At 34.4% G+C, this 21,365-nt stretch overlaps 2 protein-coding genes across 2 annotated transcripts in view; both read right to left on the bottom strand.

Moving 5' to 3' along the window:
* LOC144835081 (uncharacterized) overlaps positions 1 to 10,975 on the bottom strand; it is a 125,716-nt gene extending 114,741 nt beyond the window's left edge. The window contains exons 1-8 of the mRNA XM_078690112.1: positions 10,793 to 10,975; positions 9,581 to 9,823; positions 9,195 to 9,389; positions 8,840 to 9,001; positions 8,451 to 8,741; positions 8,205 to 8,285; positions 7,630 to 7,840; positions 6,562 to 6,963 (exon numbers count right to left, since the gene is read on the bottom strand). Coding sequence (XP_078546238.1) covers positions 6,562 to 6,963; positions 7,630 to 7,840; positions 8,205 to 8,285; positions 8,451 to 8,741; positions 8,840 to 9,001; positions 9,195 to 9,389; positions 9,581 to 9,823; positions 10,793 to 10,969 — 1,762 coding nt within the window. The 5' untranslated portion in view covers positions 10,970 to 10,975. The remainder of the gene's footprint in view (positions 1 to 6,561; positions 6,964 to 7,629; positions 7,841 to 8,204; positions 8,286 to 8,450; positions 8,742 to 8,839; positions 9,002 to 9,194; positions 9,390 to 9,580; positions 9,824 to 10,792) is intronic.
* A 295-nt stretch (positions 10,976 to 11,270) lies between these two features.
* Positions 11,271 to 21,365, bottom strand: part of LOC144858858 (uncharacterized) — a 31,386-nt gene continuing 21,291 nt past the window's right edge. Inside the window, exons 2-7 of the mRNA XM_078714990.1 lie at positions 18,749 to 18,833; positions 16,608 to 16,773; positions 12,188 to 12,288; positions 11,756 to 11,812; positions 11,501 to 11,625; positions 11,271 to 11,306 (exon numbers count right to left, since the gene is read on the bottom strand). Of these exons, the coding sequence (XP_078571116.1) occupies positions 11,271 to 11,306; positions 11,501 to 11,625; positions 11,756 to 11,812; positions 12,188 to 12,288; positions 16,608 to 16,773; positions 18,749 to 18,833 (570 nt within the window). The remainder of the gene's footprint in view (positions 11,307 to 11,500; positions 11,626 to 11,755; positions 11,813 to 12,187; positions 12,289 to 16,607; positions 16,774 to 18,748; positions 18,834 to 21,365) is intronic.

Below are 21,365 nucleotides of genomic sequence, written 5' to 3' on the forward strand. Positions count from 1 at the left end.
ATGATGCGTGGTGGTACTCCGTCTAGTACGTCGTAAAGAAAAGGATTTACGAGTGAATTGTTTACATCTGTAAACATACTGACTGTTGAACAGAAAAAGGTGTTTACCGTTTTGTATAATCGAGGTTGGTTTGTCCAATGGTTTATTGTCTGTTCTGGCAAAATATCAACAAAAAGAGTCGGAAGTATTCTGTTCGAAATGTCAACGTCGGCGACCATCAGTTGATTCGAGATTATTGAGATTTTAGTAAGAACCATTTTCGGCTCAGCTCTGGTGTAACTAATTAAAACTTTAACGACGTCATCAGTCAATACGATTGGCCGGCTGTCGAGACTAAACACTGGTATTTGTAGATCCAACATAGGTTGCGTAGTTTATACAGTGACGAAACATGGTCGTTGAGACATCAAATTATTGTTATTTTTTTTAGTGTTTATCCTTAAAATTTAGGAAAGTGACAAAGCCTATCGTGTGCGCGGCCCATCAAGAAACATCAGTGTGCCAAATGTAAGCACGTACCATTCAGCGGTTTCGGAGGAGATACGTAAAATTACGTGACAAAATTAGTAGCATTAATATATAGATACTTGGCAAAATGTCATTTTGCCAAATAACAAACAAATGAAGTATTTGGCAAAATATTGTCAAAGAGGGAGCATGTTGAAAGGTAATTTTTGTTTTCTTTAGGTATTAGCTTTACCTACATGGTTCGAATCCTGCTGGGATTTATAATTTGTTTAAATAATTTTTAATACAAACAAACTCCGGTATTGCAACAATTACCTTTTATTTCTGAAATAGGCTAAAGATTGACCAGAAAAATGGTCGAGGAATGTCTGGAAGCTGTGTCGATTAACGGCGCCCCTGCCTTAACCCATGGAGTAAGCTTAACTACTGGGCCAGTCAACTAATATTTTGGTCCATGTCAACGAATATGTCCATGTTAAAAGAATACAGAAGGCGTGTTATTTAATCGTATGGAAGATAAGCTTTTGTCACATGACCAATATACCAAGTTTACTTGCCACACAAAAAGTTTACTTGCCACACAAAAATATGTCCCTGTTAAAAGAATACAGAAGGCGTGTTATTAGTCGCGTGATAAGATATTATTGTGTATCATTTAAAACAAAAATAATAAATAATCGACTACCGTTCTTCGGCTATGCATTCTTTTGTATTTCCGAGAATAAATGAGGATGACAGAAGGAGCAGGTTGAATTTATAATTGAAATAAATTAATAATTCGTTATTTATTTCAAATTGTTAATTTGTTATTTCGAATTCTTGAATGTAATTTTTGTTGTTGCCCCTAATGGACATTCCATAATTACAAAAACAACAACCCTTGTACCACAGACTGGTAATACATTAAATCCCCTAGTTTGCATCAATTGCTGAACCATAAACTGCATTTCTCATAATGCACAAAATAAATTAATATAGTGATTTTCTGATGATTTCTTTGAAACATAGCAATCCATTATTAACAAACATAGCTGATGCACTACACATGATGAATAATTCATAATGTTTGCATAACCTACCTACAGAAAAAAAAAACATTTACAAAAACTATTATATTAGATTGTACCTGTACACAGCCAGCACTCACACTCTTTAGGTGAACATATAATACATATATTATATAAGTAAATTATATAATTATACTTATATATTTTATTTGTTTATATGAGTGACTACATTGTTATCAGTATTGTAACTGTGCATTATTATTGCTGTTATCACTATTGTTATCTGTTAACACACTTCCACCTAAAAATCCCACATCATACAAACACACAATATTAAATGTGTTCATTTTCACCATTTTCTATATACAAAAATAAATCATCTTATTCACATTTTATTTCATAAACGTATATAATATAATGTACAAAGCTTAACACTTACAATAATATGGAAGTAATTAAAATAAACTCACAATGATTGATTGTAAAAAAAACATACACAAATATAAATTGGAAAAAAAGACAAGCAACAACTAAAAAGCACCTGAAATAAACTACATTGAAACAATTATTGCTATCACATGCTATCTATTGTACATTAATGAGTCAAGTGGGTAGATAAGGAGGCTTAACAACATAGAGATATGGTTTGCAAAAAAAGGTTAAGACTTGTGACAGTTATACTTTTTGTCATGATATTCATTTATAATCAGACAGAAACTTTGATGAGAAAAATGTAACATACATTCATGGATGCTGCTTAGTATTTTCATCCTGGAATATTAAGAGAACTAGGGCTGTATATTAATATATGACATGTCAAAATTCATTGCCAACAAATGAGCTCATAAGCTGTATTAGGACAGGTATGTAAAGTATTCCCTAATAGTTTCATCAAAGCTCACAAGCTGTATTAGGACAGGTATGTAAAGTATTCCCCAATAGTTTCATCAAAGCTCACAAGCTGTATTAGGACAGGTATGTAAAGTATTCCCTAATAGTTTCATCAAAGCTCATAAGCTGTATTAGGACAGGTATGTAAAGTATTCCCCAATAGTTTCATCAAAGCTCACAAGCTGTATTAGGACAGGTATGTAAAGTATTCCCCAATAGTTTCATCAAAGCTCATAAGCTGTATTAGGACAGGTATGTAAAGTATTCCCCAATAGTTTCATCAAAGCTCACAAGCTGTATTAGGACAGGTATGTAAAGTATTCCCTAATAGTTTCATCAAAGCTCATAAGCTGTATTATGACAGGTATGTAAAGTATTCCCCAATAGTTTCATCAAAGCTCATAAGCTGTATTATGACAGGTATGTAAAGTATTCCCTAATAGTTTCATCAAAGCTCACAAGCTGTATTAGGACAGGTATGTAAAGTATTCCCCAATAGTTTCATTATTGTTTGTATTATTACAGTTCATTGTTATATCAATTGCACCAATGGTGAAATATAAATGTAAGCTACATTTCATCTTCAAACTTCAGCTGTCTGTATACTCCTTTAAGCCCGGCGCACACTAGAGCTTTCGGCTGAGCCAACTGGCACGAGTAACACTTGGCTCACTAAAAAATTTTCCGCAAACTATGATCGCGTTCTATCGGACGCACACTAAACGCGATTTTCTGATTGGATAATTACTTACTACGCTATACGGCACGCGCTGAAATATCATAATAAATCAGAACATGTCATGCGCAGTGGAATTTTTTAGTGAGCAGGAAGCTCACGTTCGGCGCACACGACGCAAAAATATTAAACACGATAGATATTTTCCTCAGCGGCACGCGTGGCCGATTCCTCACGAAATCCCCGGCTCACACTGTGAGGCAAGTGTTACTCGTGCCAGTTGGCTCAGCTGAAAGCTCTAGTGTGCGCCGGGCTTAAGGACAGAGAAGCTGTATCGTCCATCAAGAGCATTTAAATCTGAATCACTACTGTATGAATTTTTCCAAGATTAAATATTTGTCTTGTGTTTGAAACATTATTACAATAACCGATAAATAATTTAATAATACAGTCAACTCTCCAAAACAGGACAGCCTTGGGCTGAGCTAATATGTCTGGTATTCTGAATAATGGTAAAAAATGGGACATAAAGGTATGGTTTTGGATGAGCTGACTGTATTTAATAAAACTTAATCAAATTCAGATTTTGATTGGTTGTAATTAGTTTATTTAACAAAAATCCAAACAACTGTTATTCAATTTTAAATCAGGTTGTCTTTAAATTACTTATGATATAGAGTGCTAATTCTGATTCTAATAGTTATGTTGTCACATTTAAATTTTATCTATTTCAATAATATAGCAGGGCTATCCATGTCATTGTCCTTAAGTAGTAGAATGTTAATTCAGTGTTATGTTGTCACATGTTATGTATTGTTATCTTGTATTCTATCTATTCCAATAATGTAGCAAGGCTATCCATGTCATTGTCTTTAAGTAGTAGAATGTTAATTCAGTGTTATGTTGTCACATGTTATGTATTGTTATCTTGTATTCTATCTATTCCAATAATGTAGCAAGGCTATCCATGTCATTGTCCTTAAGTAGTCGAACGAATTCTGTGCTCTTTTTAGTGAATGTATCTTTCATTACTAACTCAAATATTAGAATCCAAACATCATCCGATTCCTTAACCTTCAGGCCACGCAACTGTCCAATTTTTACTTTATCGGCGTTACTTATCTTAAGACCAAATCTGATGACCTTTCGTACATCATTCCAGCGTTCAGAGATGATTAATTTCTCAAATCCAGCAAAGGTTGGTATCAAGTGCTTGATTCTTTCGTACACACCCTCCATTCCTCCTATTGCTATGATTTCAATGAGAACATTGATATTTGATTGGCTAATGATTCCAGGACCTTCAAGTAACTTAAACAGCTCAAATGGATCATTGCTTCTTTCTATTTCTACAACAGAAATATGTTCACACTTGCAAAGTATAACTTTCAATAGATTGACTTTCTCTGATTCCTTGAACCACGATGACACTTTGCTGAGCAGTTCCCGATAGTTATCGTCAGATAGTTCACCTAAAAAAAATCAACAGTGTAATATATGTCACTGAGTCGTTTTTTTTTGTGGACACAATAAAAGGCCGAGATAGCAGATTTGAAAAAATTTCAGTACCAACATTTTGAATAATGAATATATTTTTAAAAAATAAAAAGTTTGAAGGTCAACAAAACAGGAATCTTCTAAATCATTAAAACATTCTTCCCATTCAACTTATAATCTTTGTGACCATACTATTGTAATTTGCCAAAAGAAATTCAAGTTTAAAATCCACATCATAAATGATGCATAGAAGACACATGGTAGACAATCATTACACCATAGAAAAAATTTTACTAATAAATCAGTGATTTACTAACTAGATAACCATTAAAAAAAATATACAATGTGGATAATTAAATTCTCACGTTATTATCTTAAAGGCCAGGTGCTGGCAACAAATTTCTATTGATCATACCATCCAATAATTATTGATCTATAGTTCCCCTTTGTTTCATAATTTTTGGGATTTTATTTGTGTTACACAAGTTTGTTGAAAATAAGCACTTTCTTATCAGTGGGGGCATAGTTCAAATTACACAGTAAAATCTCTATTCCTTTGTACACAAATTTTGTAAATAGAGAGGCATTTTAAAAAGCTATGAAAATAAACGGTGTGGTAAAAAATGTTATCAGATCACTAAATATAGGTAATATAAGTTGAATTTTACATTTCTTTTATTTTTATTCAACTTCAGATTTTCTTATTTTCATGCTATAGCAAAAATTATCCACCGTATATCCACCATCTTTTTTTCACCTTCTAGGGAGTCACCAGACATGTTACTACATTAGGTTAAACTACCTAACTACTGAAAAAAGTCTTCCTGGTTTTTATGGCAGAATTTTGCCAAATTTTGTATTTTACCATATTAAGGGAAATTCATGTTTTTTCGTCTTGATTTCTGCTACAAATATTTGATTTATGTACAATTAACCAGATATTATGTTTAAAATTCATGCCTGTACCTGAGCTTTAACAAAACATTTATAAAATTAGGGTACTGGTAATTATTGAGAAAACCTTTAGCAAATGCTGGCTTTTGTTTGTTTGCCCAGAGTTTAATTTTATGCTATACTCTGACCTATTATACAAGCAACACACAATTAATTCATCTGATTCTCAGTGCTCTATCTCCACCTATCAACAATATCCAGTCCAGTATAAGCAAATTTCTTGATCATGTGCCACTTGCAGAGGTCCCAAGTTCCCCGAAATTTGCGGGTTTTTCCGATTTTCCCCGATTTTTAATGCAGATCCCTGCCTACCCGAAAATTGGTTATTTCCCCCCGAAAATCTGGACGATTTAGGCCTAGAGCTAGCTAGATCTAGCCTAGAGAATTTTCAACTAAAGTAACTGAAATTAGACAATATTTTCACAAAAAAACATGTTATTTCACAATTAAACACTCCTGGCACTGCTTTGTTTTGTTGTATTGATATGTCACATGCAACAATGAATAATGTGTCAATAGAGAGTCGGACGGTGTCCACCCACGAGGTGAAAAGGACTTTACTTTAAAAAGATTTTTTACATGCAAATGTCGGTGAAACACTAGTTGAGAAAAAGTCTACTTTATTAACAAAATTATTGTAGGCCTAGGTGGCTAGGCTATAGCACACTGGAAAGGTGTCTAGACATTACCCATTGTTTATTACTGAACACCATAAACCTGCAGATAGGCCTAGACCTAGTAAATTTGGTATTGGATATCCCTGATGTCATGTACACTCGAGATTATAACTTAATGTTAGCTTATATAGCGCCCTCTATATAATTTTAAATTATTATAGAACGCCGTCTATTGTTTACCCAAAATTTTGTTTTTTCAACTTGGGATTGTGGTGGCGAAAAAAGTTCGTGGATTTTTCTGTATACTTCATTCAACGTTAAAAACAATTGAACGGTAACCTTACATAAAAAATTAACTAAGATTGTTTTCTTCATTTTCTGTCATTGTCCTCTTTATTGCAATCCTATATAGAAATGCTTAGAACTAAGCAACATTTAGCAATCAACTAACCTGATAGAAATGGCCTTGTAACCAGGGCAGCAACCGGTGGATCTACATTCGGTGAATCTACATTTGGTGGATCTACATTCGGTGAATCTACATTTGGTGGATCTACATTCGGTGAATCTACATTTGGTGGATCTACATTCGGTGAATCTACATTTGGTGGATTTACATTCGGTGAATCTGCATTTGGTGGATTTACATTCGGTGAATCTACATTTGGTGGATTTACATTCGGTGTATCTACATTTGGTGGATCTACATTCGGTGAATCTGCATTTGGTGGATCTACATTTGGTGAATCTGCATTTGGTGGATCTACATTTGGTGAATCTGCATTTGGTGGATCTACATTCGGTGGATCTACATTCGGTGGATCTACATTCGGTGGATCTACATTTGATGGCCCTATGAAAGGAAAATCATATATTTTTTCATAAACCAAGACACTACCACAAGGGGTTATTTAAAAAAATAAAACAACTTACATATTTAACTAATTTATCTCTGACTGTAAATGCGGTCTTAAACTATGCAAGTGCCCTCTATTTCTATAGGTTAGGGTTCAGGAGTTGACATGTAAATGAGACAATTGCTGACAACAACTGATGCGAAAAGATTTAGAGATGGAAGGAAGTCAACAATATAGATTAAAACTTAGAAATAATAATAATTAATATGACTATTGTATAATGCCGTGATTAGTAGACCATTGTATATTCTATACTATTTTATGTTGCTTCTTGTTGTAGTTTTCATGTAGCCTATTGCGAGAATAAATCAAGAGGCTTCAGTCGAGACCCTTGCATACAAAGTTACGAATCTCCAGTGTTTTCATTTCTGACACACTGACTGTAGTACGTACATACTACTGTATATTGAAAACTAACTTTTATCTGCTAGTGATTAAGCCATACGTTTGTAAATAGTGGCTATTAGAATTTTATAAAAAAATAATCACTCACTAGATTTTGGATATAGCATGCTATGTATATGGTATTGTTAACATGACAAACACACACACACATGTTCCTCTGTCAGACAAATTGTTGGTAATTGAAAATTTCAACTAACCTTCTAAAAATAGGTGCTTTAAACGAGTGGTATTCATGCGTTTATTGCCACATTTAACACCATAAATATCTTTTTCCAAGCATCGTTTGAGATCATGTAAATGAGGCTTCTCTGCTGGATAACAAACAGTACACAACACACATAGATTGTAGCCAACTTCTTCACTAGTGACAAGCACAGTTTCTAGTTGATGCTTTAGATACCTTAACACCTACAAAACAAATTTTAAAATGAAGAACCTATACAATTGTTTTTATTATTACACCCAAGTGCTGGTGAAAGTTTTATAAATATTAACAAATCATCCTTACCCAGATGTGTGATTACGTATTGAAAATTTCAGGTGAAACTGGCCATAATTAAGGGGTAACCCACCACTAAAATGTTTTTAATGGATTTTTGTTAGCAAGCGCTATTAATTGATTAACTAGGCCATATACATGGTTGCAGTCGTGTGCGCAAATTTGAGCCGACCAACCAACCGATCGACATAGTGAGCAGCTATAGTGTCTCGTTGCATGCGACTTAAAACAGCTGAAGAGGCTGAAACTATTAAAATTCACATTCCTGCTTACCTCTATGCAGAAGCTTGACTGCAGTTCTTTTTTTGGATCTAACTCTGTAGCATTGTCTTCAATCAGATAACATATTTCAAGCTAATAAAAAATGTTTTGTATGTTTAAAAAAGTATGCAAAATATTTTAATGCCATAAAGTTGCAACCAACACAAGATCACTTAATATATAGATTTCTAAAATTCCCCTTAAATATATTTATTTTTATTTGAAACATTAAATAAATTAATTAAAAAATTTCCAAACCTTTAATGCATTCTTGTTTTCAATTTTCACTGTGCCTAGATTGACCCCATGATCCTTAAAGTCAAATTCACTGCAGTTTTGAAACACAACTGGTTTGCCACCTTTATTTTTTACCTCCATCAAGTCCAGAAATGCAACAACCAATGTATTGTATACAGCATTGGGAAGAAAGTCTACAGGTGTAAGATAGATCGATACCATAGTTTGTTCCTCATCCTTTTCAACTTTAAGACTCTCTTTCTTGGTTTGCATCCGAGATGGAACCAGGAATTCCCGGTTACCTGCCGTTACCTGCCGATGTAAGCAAAGTGTTGTGAATTAGAAAATTATGAGTAACATTTAAGCTAATTTTAAGTGATAGCTAATCTAAAATAATATATTTAACTTACCTTCAATTTCTCAAAGAGCAAACCAAATGTCTTCATCACTTCAGTAAAGATTTCAAAGCGATGTGGATCTTCCTCCAATTGCTGTTTCCATAAATACCGTAGCAATTTTTCCTCCAGTATTCCTTCCTCATCAAGACGTTTAAACAGCATCCTCATTTGCTTCTGCACAAAAAAAAACTTTTCTATACACAGTATACAATTACATGGTCAATACAATACTGTTTCATGTCAAGTATCTAAGGACAGATTGTCAAAAACCTCATTAAACAGTGTTTGTCGACATCACCTATAAATTTGCATTTTCTTGTTATTTTTTGACAATCTAATATTATAAATAAATACATTATCTACCTACCACGTTATTAGACGGGTTAACTACTGTGATCACTTTTGTCACCATTTCAATCATCATTTTAAGATCTGTTATCACAGTGTTTTTCAGTTTTTCGTTAGAACTCGAATGCAAAATGATCCCAATGTCATTCAGGTATGCTATGGCAGTGGCGAGCCCCTCTTTGGAAATTTCACATTCAGTGCCAATCTTGGAAACCTAATACAGAATTTTATTTAAATAAATAACTTAACTTAGTACATTACTTGTAGAGCCTGGAGAAAATCTAATGGAAAATTCAATGATAGGCCAGGACTATAAATATTACTAGTGTCTGTAGGAGTAAAAACAAAGTAACAATAAATATTAATATTATATAATTACATTGGAATCCATAATCAAAACTTTACCTCCTCAAACGTAATACACAATTTTGTTTCACCAATTCTTTGCAAACTTTCCTGTAAATTAATCCACTTTATTGGAACTTCTCTCACCATTTCCTTCATGTATCTACCAACGTTTCGCTTAAGTTTTGTAATACCTTCAGGTGATTTCATGGTGTTATCAACCATGTACATTTCACGATCTACATGGTGAGCATATGGCATTCCTTCCATTTTATCAAACATTTTCTTGTACATCTTCATAACCTTCAATTAATAAATACATTTATATTGCTACTATCGCTGATAACTCATCACAATAATTACTGATCACGCTGATATACTGTATAGTATATTTCATTTAATATTTCTACTTTGTATTCAATGTGTGTGGTAAATTTAAAAAAAACAAACAAGTTTAAAAAGGACATTTAATAGGCATTATAAATACAATTTAGATCAAACGGGCAGTCATTTTGGATTTTTGTAGCCATCTTGGATTTTGTTTGCGCCTCCAGGCATATTTTCAAGCTAAGTGTTGAGAATGATATATCCACTGAGAATACTCACATGATCAGCGAGATCAATCTGCGTGATCTCAGTGATCATCATGATCAGTGGTTTACAAGACAATATGTCACAACCTAATGTACACAATCTTCCATAACTGTTACAGGCTGTTTTATTTGATTCATACTGTAATTCAAAATGACAAAATCTCAAACAATGTTTCTACTTTAATGTGCTTTCTTCAATAAATTCTTTTGTAATGCATGTAATGTGTAGCTTAAATGTTCCATTTTCATGTTATATTATTTAATTGTATAAACATGTACATTAGACCTCAAACTGCTTTTTTTGTTCTAATTGTACTGATGGGTTGTTAAATACAGTCAACCTTTTTGTAGGCAAAATATTAATTCTAAAGAGCCTATTAATTTACCTTACTACACGCACAACACAATTAATAGTTGTATACAAACAGTATATACAAACCAATCGCAACTGGTCGCCGTTACCCATACCACACGTGTGACACGTTTAAAACTTTTCAGTTTCACTCAGTTACAGTAAAAATAGAACATGGGCAACTATACATGTAACTAAGCTTATGTCTACATTTTTGTGCACCTGTCAGTTGAGGTTTATAGTTGCATTCAGTTGCTAGGAGCGCTTATGTTGACATAGTTAAGAAAAAGACAAGATATAAATATCTAATATTTATATACTATTTACCTCCTCCTCTTTTTCTGATGCTGTCCCTGACAATTTGTCCACATGAGTTGCAACCAAACAGATGGGAGGTGACCCTATGTTCTTGCCATCAATTGAAATAGTGTTTCCTGAACCATGTTGTACAGTGTGTTCATAAATGGACCTTATCCAGAACAAATTCATGTCCAAATTAGTCATTCCTAGCTGACCCTAAAATGACAATGACAATATATTTTTTAACTAAAATTGAAATTAAATTACATTAATCATAGCATTTGTAGTTTACAAGGATGTCTAAAGTACTTAAAAATTTAACTTACTATTTTTGAGTTTCGTGATTTAGCTGGCTCATCTAAGTTGTCCATGACATTGAAGGCAACACAGTATGATACTGTATTTGTCAGGAAAAACTGGAAAAAAATTATGTTTTCATGGTTAGTTATAATATAATATTACAATATTTTATAGAGATAAAGTTTAAAGTTAGAATTTCAACATTCTATTTGTTTATTTTTTGTCTGAAAATGGCATAAGTCTAAAAAAAAAGTGCACATTGATAAATAACCCTGTTACAAATGTTTTTGGCAAAATGGTCAAATCAGATACAGTAAGAACACATAATGTAAAAGAAAATAAAGCTCTATTAGTATTGTAGCTTCCAATTTATTGTTTCTGAACCCAAAAAAAAAGAACAACACAAGTGGTATTCATAAAATAATGAAAACATACCCTGTGCGTTATATAGTAGTCTAGTTGACCGGCGTAGTCCCATATACTAGTTATGTCACTCACATTTTCTTTTCCTATTCCCATCTTATACACAGCATTCTTAACTATAGCCCAGACATTACCTTCTACGAAAAATTTCAGAAAAAAACATCAGTATAATAGTGTTACAAATTCAACAACGACCTACAATTTTGAATCTATAATAGATGATATGCAGATTTAGATATTAAAAAAGCTTTATTAGTCTGTGCCTACCTTCTTTTAACCTTTTGTCAACCATTTCTCCTAAAGCATGTGAAGGAATTTGCTTTGCTATACAAAGCAAGAAATAGACAATTAGATTTAGGAAACCAAGGTGTTGTATGGGATGAGAGGAATACAAAATGAATAGCAATATTTTGAACATTGACAGTAATTTTCCAATTCCTGGTATCCCAGGTGATTTCAATCACCTCATTGAAAATGTAAGACCAAGAAGTAGGCTTAATGGTTGCATAGCCAAATAAATTTTTAATTGTTATTTGTTGTATAACCAATGTGTATATGGCATATATTATACATTTAAGAATGTTTTTATTTAAATATTAGTATTATTTTACCAAAAATAAAGTTAATGTATTAAAATTATAGCAAACTGATGAATATGTAAAATTTAACATTCTGAGCATCTCCAGTTGCTTTTCTCACCATTTACACCTTTTATCTTTTTCCATTGACTACAATCCTTCTTTGCTTGAAACACTGTGGTTGTAACGATTCCATCTGTGGATTGTTCTGCAGAATTGAATCTATTATAACAATGTATAGTAAAGTTAAACATTTATTGTACATTTTAAAAACATACATAGTATGTATTAAATGACTAAATCATGAAAGGAGATAAAACAACTGATAAATTTTAAATTAATAGAACATTAGAAAGTTAATTAAAAGTAAATTAAAGTGAATAAAATTAATGTTTTTATTATTTTATAAGACACACAATAATACACAACCAAGCTCAAAGAGCATTACAAACCTACTCGAATAACGATTTCTGATCGATTCATATTCACAAACGTAAAACAGACACCGGGACAGACTATTTCTCAATTTGTATCACATCTAAAGAAAAAGGCGATGCATTGTGGTTTTGAAGGAGAGGCATGATTGGAAAACGCACTGCGTGATCAGTTCGTATGTGGACTAATAAGTCAGAGCATCCAAAAGAAATTATTGACAAAGAACCATACGTTCAAGGAAGCAACAGACATAGCCTCGGAGGCAGCAACAACGAATATGAAAAGTATGTCGCACGAGGTTGACAAGCCAATCAATCACGTTACGTCTAACAGCAGGAAGTCTACGAAAACTTATCAAGCGTTAAAACCAACACGAACGCAGAAATGTGACCGCTGTGGTATGAACAATCACACAAGCAGGCCCGTATTCAGCATTTATAATGGGGGGGGGGGGGGGTGCGAGCGAAGTGAGCAACAATGGCTGGGGGCCAGGGGGCCGCAAAGGGCCCCTGGACCGAAGGCCCGGCAAAATTTGCGCTATTTGACGTTCTAAAGACTGATTTAAGACTCTTTGTTGTGGCTTGGGCTAGTTGAAAGATGGACACCAGAACTTAACGCTTTCATGATGTTTAAAGGCCAACTCAGACAGCGTCGATTTTCCAGCAGCTTTCCGCTTTCTAGCTTCCTGCTCCTTCCTTCCCATGTTTAGGCGCCGTATTCGATAGTGTCTGTATTTCCAGCAAATTACCGCCGGTTGTCTGTATTTCCAGCATGCAAAAACACTTTACCGCGTACCGCATACATGAAGCGCTAAGCTATTGCTTGTCGTCACATGATCGACTGCGCATGTTTCACATCGAGTTCAGATTCCGTAATTTAATTACCGGTATTTTTTCATTTTATATTAACATATGAAATACCAGCTGCCTGGAAAGATGCAACCATTACACCAATTTTAAAAAATGGCAGCAAGTCTGATCCCCTAAATTCTTGAATTTTTCCGTGATGTAGAAAATGCTCTCGCCGACAGACATCCTGTTGATGTTATATACTTGGACTGCCGTAAGGCCTTCGACACAGTTCCGCACATTAGGTTGAAAATTAAATTGCAAGCTTATGGCATTCAAGGTAATATTCTAAGTTGGTGGATTTTTAGAAAATAGACGTCAATGTGTTTCAATCAAAGGTTCGGTTTCAAGTTGGTTACCTGTGTTCAGTGGCATGCCTCAAGGCACAGTTATTGGTCCGGCTTTATTTTTAGTCTACATCAACGATCTACTTGATAATATTGAATCAGATGGTAAACTATTTGCAGACGATGCTAAGATTTTTCGTAAGATTGATTCAGTTAACGACCGAGATGCCCTGCAGAATGATTTGAGTAAACTTGAGCAGTGGAGTAAGAAGTGGCTACTGGAGTTTAGTAAATCTAAATGTAAAGTAATGCACATTGGAAATAGAAATCCAAAACACACTTATTCAATTGATGGTACAGTTCTTGATACAACCTCTGCTGAGAAAGACCTCGGAGTCTATGTAACGTCTGACTTTAAAGTGTCGACACAAGTTTCTAAAGTTGCAGCCAAAGCCAATTCAATTGTAGGCCGAATACGGAAATCCTTTACATATATGGATAAACAGATGTTTATGTCGCTTTATCTTCTCTTGTGCGTCCGGTTATGGAGTATGCAGTTCAAACCTGGTCACCATATCTATTACAAGACATCAATAAACTTGAGAAAATCCAACAACGAGCAACAAAACTTGTACCAGAACTCAGAAATTTGCCTTATGAAGAGCGCAGGATACAGCTTGGTTTACCAACTTTACAGGAAAGAAGGAATGGTTACGAAAATATAGATCGCCACTCCTTTTTTAAATTAGCATCTGAAGTTGGTCCAAATATCACTCGAGGCTCAACTTTTGAATTAAAGAAACCTAGATGGAACTCAAGATACAAGAGTAATTAACAAGTTGAACTCGCTGCCCGAATCTGTTGTCAATAGCAAGAGTGTAAATTCATTCAAAAACAAACTTGACAAACACACACACATACACACATATGAGAGAAGAGGCTCCCTACGAGTTTAAAAACTCATTGCCTCTTAACTTTACTAAAGGTAAGAATTACTAAAGGTAAGAATTTTGTTTGTATACCATTGATAATGTAGAGGAAATAGTGGACCTTTTGGGACTTGGGGGTGCGTCTGCATCACCCAACGCACCCCCCCCCCCTGGATACGGGCCTGCACAAGAGATACATGTAAATACAAAAACGATACGTGCTTTAAATGCAACAAACAAGGACACTTAAAATCAGAATGCAGGCAGTCGAGTAAATCAACAAAACAACATAAACCTAAATCCATCAAGCAAGTAGGAGCACCGGATTACGACGAAGGTAATGACGATTTTGTAAATACAATGTTTTGCGTAGGCATTAAGCAGGACAATTCAGTACCAGCAATAACGGTACAGATGCGAGTTAATGATATAGATATTGATTTTGAAGTAGATACGGGCGCAGCAGTATCGATAATTGGCTTTGACGATTACGAAAGCAAGCTTAGCCATCTACCATTAAAGTCAAAAAAAGTAAAATGTACACTTCATGCATACACAGGTACTCGATATAGCAGGAGAAATTAAAGTCACCGTGAACTATAAGGGCCAGAGTAACGTTCTCCCACTGATAGTAGTTAGAACGCAGCGACGAAACTCACCACCCTTGCTTGGAAGAACCTGGTTAGAAGTGATTAAGTTGGACTGGAAGTCATTATTTTCACCGTCACTTGCTCAGAATTCGGTAGAAATAGATAACGATGTCGGTCAGTCTTTCAAACGGAAGTTCCCAGAAGTTTTCCGAACGGAATTAGGTACAGTTCAGGAACACAAAGCGACATTACATCTAAAAGTGAACGCAATCCCAAAATTCTGCAAAGCTCGAAACGTTCTATTTGCGCTACGCTCCGCAGTTGATGTAGAGTTAGACAGAATGCAAAACGAAGGAGTTTATCCGGTAGACTTTAGTCAGTGGGTAACCCCATTGGTATGTATTCCAAAGGCCGATGGCAGGGTACGTGTCTGCGGAGATTATAAAGTAACAGTAAACCCGAGTTTAAATTGCGACCAGTATCCAATTCCGACCCCTCGACGATATACGAAAATTCACAAAGCAATTGAAAGCTACTCCTGAAATGCTATTATTGGCATTCGAATGCTAGTGTAGCATTCACCCACTAGCATTCCCATTCTAGTAACTACCCTTCCCTACATTATTCGAATGTTAATCTAGCATTCGCCCACAAGTATTCCAATGCTAGTGCTACCATTCGCATGCTTAGCTCATTTAAATAATTTGGCTCCCTGGAACTGGTAGTATTCGAATGCTAAGTATAAGCCATTCGAATGCCAATAATAGCATTCAGGAGTAGCATTTGAATGCTTTGTGAATGGTAAGCAAAGCATTCAGCTTTGGTAAGGGTTGGTGAGGATTGATCTGATTGGTTGAGCATTCAATTATTTCCCTGAATGCTCACAATGATTTAGCATTCACACTAACATGCAAAATATCTCCCTGAATGCTACCAATGATCTTAGCATTCACACTACCATTCAAAATATCTCCCTGAATGCTACCAATGTTCTTAGCATTCACACTACCATTCAAAATATCTCCCTGAATGCTACCAATGTTCTTAGCATTCACACTATCATTAAAAATATCTCCCTGAATGCTACCAATTTTCTTAGCATTCTCACTACCATTCAGAGTAGCTTCTGAATGCTACCAATTTTCTTAGCATTCACTACCATTCAGAGTAGCTTCTGAATGCTACCAATGTTCTTAGCATTCACAATACCATTCAAAATATCTCCCTGAATGCTACCAATGTTCTTAGCATTCACACTACCATTCAGAGTAGCTTCTGAATGCTAACTGACTTTTATAAGCATTCCTTACGAATGGTTGAACACTTTTCTGATGAGGTTTAAACTATGAATGCCTAAAATCTTAAAATGATCACTAAAATTATTGATGGTTAATACACAGCAAGATACTGTAATTTATACTCTATAAACAATAGACCAATTTTACTTTTTACCTTTCTCCAACCATAGCCTTTACACAGCTAGTCTTGCCAGCACCTTCTTTTCCCAGAAACATACATCTTGAATTCACAACAGACACGCTACCAGTTTTAAGTTCTTCTTTATATATTTTAATAGCATGTTTACCCCTGGCACGTATCTCTGCAGGAACTAACAATTCTATTATGAAAAAAACTAAATTGTTATCTCATTCTGCCTCTGTAAGCCTTAAAAATGCTTCATATTATCTATATATTAATGCTACTAAATTGTCCGCGTAATTTTACGTATCTCCTCTGAAACCACTGAACGTTACGTGCTCACATTTGGCACACTGATATTTATTGAGGGACCGCACATGATAGGCTATGTCACTTTCTTAAATTTTAAGGATAAACACTTAAAAAAGGCAAAAAAATAACAGTAATTTGACGTCTCAGCGACCATGTTATGTCACTGTATAAACTACGCAACTTCCTCTGTTGTGTATCACCATGACCGGATCTACAAATACCATGCCGGGCCGCCAAATTAAAATAGTGTTTAGTCTCGGCAGCCAAACAACCATATCGAATGATCGCGTCGCTTTAATTAATTATACCTATCCTTTGAACAGAATGATTTTCGTAAACCACGGTGTGGCCCAGTAAAACGCTGTGGCAATGATATCAATGCTTAGTACGTTGAAGATGGAATCCGCGATATGTATAAATAATCACCGCTTAAAGCAAAAAATAAAAAACTAGAAAAAAAGATACCAAACCTCACACAAAGAAATTGCAAAATATCAAAAACCATTGAAATAAAAAAAAATGTAAATGAATAAAAATAAACACATACAAACGAATCCAAATATTTGGGATTTAGGGCATGTTTTTCATTCGATTCATGTCCCATTTTTTTATTTGTAAACGTGAACACCAATTCTGAGCATAATTAACAAACAAAATATCAAATAATACACAACGAAAAATACACCCAAAATATAGTTTGGTATTTTATACTTTTGTTAGTGTACGCGCGCATCATTTAATTCCGACTATCACCACCATTTGCACTTTTTTAGGTGATTTGAAGTCCGTAAGCAGCTGTAGTTTTATTCCAATACTTCATTCACATCTTAATTCTATAAATTACCAATTCATATTTGATCATTGAAATGTTTTAAACTGCTGACTGATTGACAGTTCAACATGCATGTCCCTCTAATGCACGTTGTCACTTTCTGATGCGCACCCTAGATTAACACAGTACAATTTCTTTAGCATCTTTTATTTTCGTAAAGTCCCACATATCCAGTATTGCTTTCATTTTTGAGCTTACAGATATTTCAAAGTAAAGGAATATTTTGTGTATAACAAAATCAATGGCTGTAAATAGTTCTGAATTTTTATTCTTGAAATAATAGTACTTTTATCAGGGAAGAGTGTGTTTTTATTATACTTTCTCCTCCCATGCGAATTAGTATATAACCACATATTAGGGCAGAAAAAGACTGTACGGAGCATGGGTTACTGCTAGTCATTATTTTGTTATTAAACAGTAAAATAAATGTCATCTCATATACAGTACAATAGTTCTTGGGAACTTTAATAATATAATACCTCAGGTAAACTTGAACCTTGGGTAATGATACCTTAAGAATAAATAAATTATGTCCGAGTACCATCAATACAATAATATTAATACAAATATATTAAACCAACTATGTCAATGTCAATTAATATGATAAAATAGTGGCAAACAAGTACATACATGTCAATTATAATATTGATTGGGCTGGATCCAGAGAATTTAGTTGCATTAATTTGGAATGAACCAGAAAAATAAGGCCTGCCAGCTTATATAAAAAAAAATACAGTTTGTTTCTGTAGTACAATTTTGTAAAATTTATAATAGTTGCATTGATAATTTCAAATGACCACCTGTACCACACTCTATTTTGAGTATTGTTATAAACATCATAAAGTGAGAGAGAGTGACACCTTGAAGTAACTATAGTGAATCAAATCTGGAAGTACTGTAGTGACCATTTGACTACCTACATTTTGTGACAACATTTGAGATAGGTAGGATAGGTTACAGTTTAAAGCTTTTGCATTGTGTTTGCCTATCTTAGATTAAAGTATAATTTATATTTATAAACTTTACTTACTGTCAAAATAGTTTAAAATCACAGTTTTTTCTTTTTTCGTTATGTACATATTTGTTTCTACAACAGATTCGGGCGTCTTTCCTTCCTAAAAACAAAAATATTTACTTAAACAAGCTATTTACAAAGACATATTAATTGATAGACACCTAGATCCAAAACACTACCTCTGTTCTGTAGTAGGCAAAATCTATAAATCCAAACGTAAATAGTAATACTATACTAATAATAAGAAAAACTGCTGGCGGATAAACCAACTTTTCTATTTGATATGTAGAAGCAATAAAGAGCAGCAATTTTCTATCGTGTGTTAAATTTTCGCCACATACTACACTAAACCCATAATGGGAAGTGGGTCTCTTTATCCCATAATATGAGGAGCTTTTAATGTTTGGATTTGATAAATAAATATAAGTGCACTGTTAATCAATTGTTTTGACAGAAAACCCCTACAATTGTATATTTGGCTATCTTCATAAACCTACCTTTTGTGGTGGTTGAAGTTGTCCCTTAAGAGAGAGGTTGTGGTCCCTTGAAAGAGGTGGTCACTTAAGAGAGGTGTGGTCCTTAAGAGAGGTGGTCGCTTACAAGAGGTGTGGTCCTTAAGAGAGGTGGTCACTTAAGAGAGGTGTGGTCCTTAAGAGAGGTGGTTGCTTACAAGAGGTGTGGTCCTTAAGAGAGGTGTAGTCTTTAAGAGAGGTGTGGTCCTTAAGAGAGGTGGTCGCTTACAAGAGGTGTTCGATTGTAAGAAGTAGTCCTTTATGAGAGGAGGTGATCCCTTACAAGAGGTAGTCAATTATGAAAAGCGCTCTCTTAAGAGAAATGTTTGCTTACAATGTATGGTCGTTTTAGAAAATTTGTCGTTTACAAAAGTGGATAGACTGATAGCTAAATAAAAAAAATGCATTTGCACAGATTTAAACAGGTTTGTAAAATATATATTTTCTATATTAGCTGGCGATAGTGTGAGGCAATTTTTGTTACTACATTAGTTGTTGACCGTTCTACATTAGCTGGTGTTTAAGGTTTTGATTCAGTGTTTTTAGTTCATCCTCTTTAATTGGCTACCTAAAGACCTAGACTTTCTAATGCAGAAACTTCTCAAACATGCCCACTAATCTTGCGTGCACAGGGTCTGCGAAAGAAGCCGAATTTTGTCTGTGTACGTCTCAAAACAAAGTCAAGCTCTGTTAATGACCGTCCCCATGAGTTTATTGTTCTGCATTTTACATCTATTTATGTATAGAAACTTCAATTTTCTGTAGATTACCTTATTTAGCAATGTCAATAATGCACTATCCTTTTTAATGAGAAATTTTACAATTTCTGAAGCAGGGTTGTGTCTTTGAATCAGGTATTCATATAGTGGAGGATTTCCATTCTGTGGAAAAAAAAATCAATCATGAAGTTAAATTTTTTTTTTTTGTGAAAGAAGAATGTCAAGTGTGACGCTGTATTTATCTTATCCTTAAAAATAATTCCATAATTCACATGTTATAAAATAATTTGTTTTAACTATCTTAAAATGGTAACGATGTTAATCTCTTTCCAACACAATCACTTTAATGCAAATTAAATACAAAACCCATGTTTTCACATATCCTAAACTAATAGTCCATTCATTACAATTTTTGTGGCAAACCCTATGTTTTCATACCCAAATGGCAACATTTAAAGCATTTTAGTGATCAAATTTAGAAATCAAAACACAAGTCACGCTTGAGTGATTTTTGTCCAAAAATTAGGGAATTCATGATTCAACATTTCAATCTTTATCTTTAACTATCTTAAAACAGTAAATATTTAAAGGGGGGTTCCGGGTTTAAAATGAATAGTAAAAAATGTAAAATATATTTGTTTGTCTCTTGAACGGTAAAAGTTTCAATTTATATAAGCGCCCAGTGAAGCAGAACGAAGGCTGTGAAATGAGGCCAGATTACAAGTGCAGCTACGGCGATATGACACTGTGTTACAGAATAGGAAATTCGTGAAATGGTCAATCTTCCGACGACTCGTTATCATTAACCATATCAATTACTTTTGTAAAATTATACTTATCTGATGTAGTTTTAGTCGGTCTTCCTATTTATGAAGTCAATTTTCTATGAAAATTTATCAAAACAGTGAAAACTTAGATATGTTTGCACTTTACGTTTGCCGATTTTCGCACTGACTTAGGGAAAGCCTTCAAAATCAATGAAGCGTAACGTATACATTCCTGCTGAGCGAGGAGAGCGAGACGACGATACACGTGCTCTCTCTGCCCATGCCTGGCATCGTCACGTGATAAGCAGATACAGTATACAATACACCAAACTGGTCGGGTCGAGTTTACCCCGTCTATAATCACAACATGAACGATGTACAGTATTTGATTGAAGGTCGACTCGACCTACCGGAATGGTATAGATAATATAGCTCGAATAATGGAGTTGGAATATTTGTAAACATTTAAAGTATTGCTAATTTTAACAAGTGTAGCCTATAGTAAAAGGCCTGGTAGTATCAATTCGCATAGGGTCCACTACACTAGCTAGCTCAATTTTTAACTGGGCCGGATCGGCCAGGTCTCCTTCCTACTACCTGGTCTACTTGCTTGATGCAGTATCCGCTTTTTGGA

This window comes from Antedon bifida, chromosome 2 (genome assembly GCF_963402885.1).
Source record: "Antedon bifida chromosome 2, ecAntBifi1.1, whole genome shotgun sequence".
NCBI classification, from domain to species: Eukaryota; Metazoa; Echinodermata; class Crinoidea; order Comatulida; family Antedonidae; genus Antedon; species Antedon bifida.